The sequence below is a fragment of the Oryzias melastigma genome, linkage group LG13 (assembly GCF_002922805.2).
Source record: "Oryzias melastigma strain HK-1 linkage group LG13, ASM292280v2, whole genome shotgun sequence".
NCBI classification, from domain to species: domain Eukaryota; kingdom Metazoa; phylum Chordata; class Actinopteri; order Beloniformes; family Adrianichthyidae; genus Oryzias; species Oryzias melastigma.
In genome coordinates, this window is record NC_050524.1 from 4,119,046 (window position 1) to 4,121,129 (window position 2,084).

General features: G+C 45.9%; 1 protein-coding gene across 1 annotated transcript; it reads left to right on the forward strand.

Annotated features, from left to right (window-relative positions):
• LOC112149789 (zinc finger CCCH domain-containing protein 4) lies at positions 1 to 1,454 on the forward strand (the record flags this gene model as incomplete). Its single annotated transcript, XM_024277726.2, is given in 1 exon segment — positions 1 to 1,454. A coding segment is annotated over 1 exon segment (649 nt), but the record flags the coding sequence as incomplete, so codon positions are not given.
• Positions 1,455 to 2,084: the final 630 nt, after the last annotated feature.

A 2,084-nucleotide genomic window follows, 5' to 3' on the forward strand; every position in this document is an offset into this window, starting at 1 on the left:
GGGAACGGCAGCGGGCTCCTCCCCGCCCGCCATTGCCCCCTACGACCCCCGCCTACTGTCCTCAGGGGGGGCAGGGCGCAGTGTGGGCCCTGGGACACCAGGGGGGCCCAGTGTGCTGAGCAGCATCAGCCTGTATGACCCCAGGACTAACAAGCCGGGCAGTCCCGGCAGCGGCGGCTCCAACAACTCCCCCAACTCCTCCAGCGCCGAGCCCAAAGCCTCCGACCCCCCAGCGGGAAAACCCAAATCCAAGGAGCCCCTGTTTGTCCGGAAGTCTGCTCTGGATCAGCCGGAACCGGAGAAGAGCGGTGAGCAAGGAACCGACCGCTACAACAGCTACAACCGCCCGCGGCCCAAACCCGCCCCCTCACCGAACTCCGCGTCGCAGGGGGGGCCCGCAGCGTCCGGGGGGGCGGCACAGGGCCCAGCGGGAGGCCCGGCGGAGCAGGGGCCCGCAGCCGTGCACAACCTGCCCGTGTCTGCTCTGTTTGCCGGCGTCAAACAGGCCGCCAAGCCCAGCGGCACCAGCAGCCCGTTCGGGGGCAGCAGCCCGGCGCAGAGCGAGCAGGCGGCGGCCGAGCAGGACAACGCCTCCCTGAAGGAGGTGTTCAAAGGCTTCGACCCCACCGCCTCCCCCTTCTGCCAGTGACCCCCCGCCCATGTACAGATCCTGAGATCTCTATTTTAAACAGATTTATTCAAACAGCAGAACTCTAACTTTTAGCTCCGCCCCTCTGCTCCTCTCATCTCAATCTGGGGGGGCTGGTTTAGCCCCCACCTGAATCAAACAAAAAGGAAACTTTATTTTTTTCTTCATATTCAGATTTCAAAACACAGAAGTTTTTTAGTATTTATTTTTCTGCTCCTTTGCACCCCTCCCCCACCGGCTGCTCTGCGAGTTTCTGCGACATTGAAGAGTTTTATTGTGAAATCAGAGAGCTGCGTGTTAAAGCTGCGACTTGTTTTCCAACCTTTTCAATAAACCCTGCAGAATTCGGGGGTCATCGCTCCGACATCACATTTTCCAGAGTATCAGTGAAAACATCGTGAAGAAAAGAACAATCGTAGGTTTACCGAACGGCAGAACCGCAGCTCTCTGTTTCTGTACAAATGTTCTTTATTTTTAATTTATTATTTTTATACTTTATTATTTCTGAACTTGTGGATGCAGGAATCCTCCGTCTGAGTGAAGAGAAACCTTTTGCTTTCAGGAAAAACAAATCCGAACAGTTATTGTTAATTTTTGTAAATGACTTTTCTTGGTTTTCCTCACTTTGTAAATTATCTTTGGGGAGTTTTCTAACTGTTCACTGTTGGTGAGGCTGCAAGTATTTAAATAAAGTTGATTCACGATCAACAAGTTAAAAAAAAAAGTAAAGCATTTTTCAAAATTTACATTTTTTTTTCTCTGTTATGTGATTTAACTATTCAATAAAATAGATCTACATTTTACAGAAAAGTGAGTTTTTCCTTCCAATTGCTTCCTCTAGGGGGTGCCAGACCACAGCTTTTGCCTCATCTCACCTCTGCACTCAAGAAGAAAAAGGAAACTTCTGGAATGTTTGTTTTCAACTAAATGGTTAAATTATTTAAATGTATTTGATGGTCACAATCATTAAAAACATTTTTTTTCCAATAATTAGCGGGGGGGGTACTTTTCCACAGAATATGTCATGTTTGAGCGGTTTTCCATTAGAAAGTCAAATAATTTAATGTTTTGAATCGGTAAACAAAAAAAGAATTTAGGGATGCAAATACTTTTTCACATTTAACTAGGCATGTTTGGAAGACTTTTCTTAAAGCCTTTAATAATTGTAAAATCACTTTATGATCTCAATCAGAAAACATTTCTTAAAAAGAAATTAAATGGGGGCTAATACTTTATTACAATAAATACAGTAATGTTTGAACGTTTTTTCCCTAAAGCACATCCGGCCGGATCCGGCCCTCCAGGTAATTCTATCCGGCCCTCCAGATCATTTTATTTTATTGTTAGTAATGGTCCGATGTTATCTTACACTTATTTATAACTTGCATAATTTCGACAAAATATATTTTTATGGAGAGTAAAATATTGAAAGTAA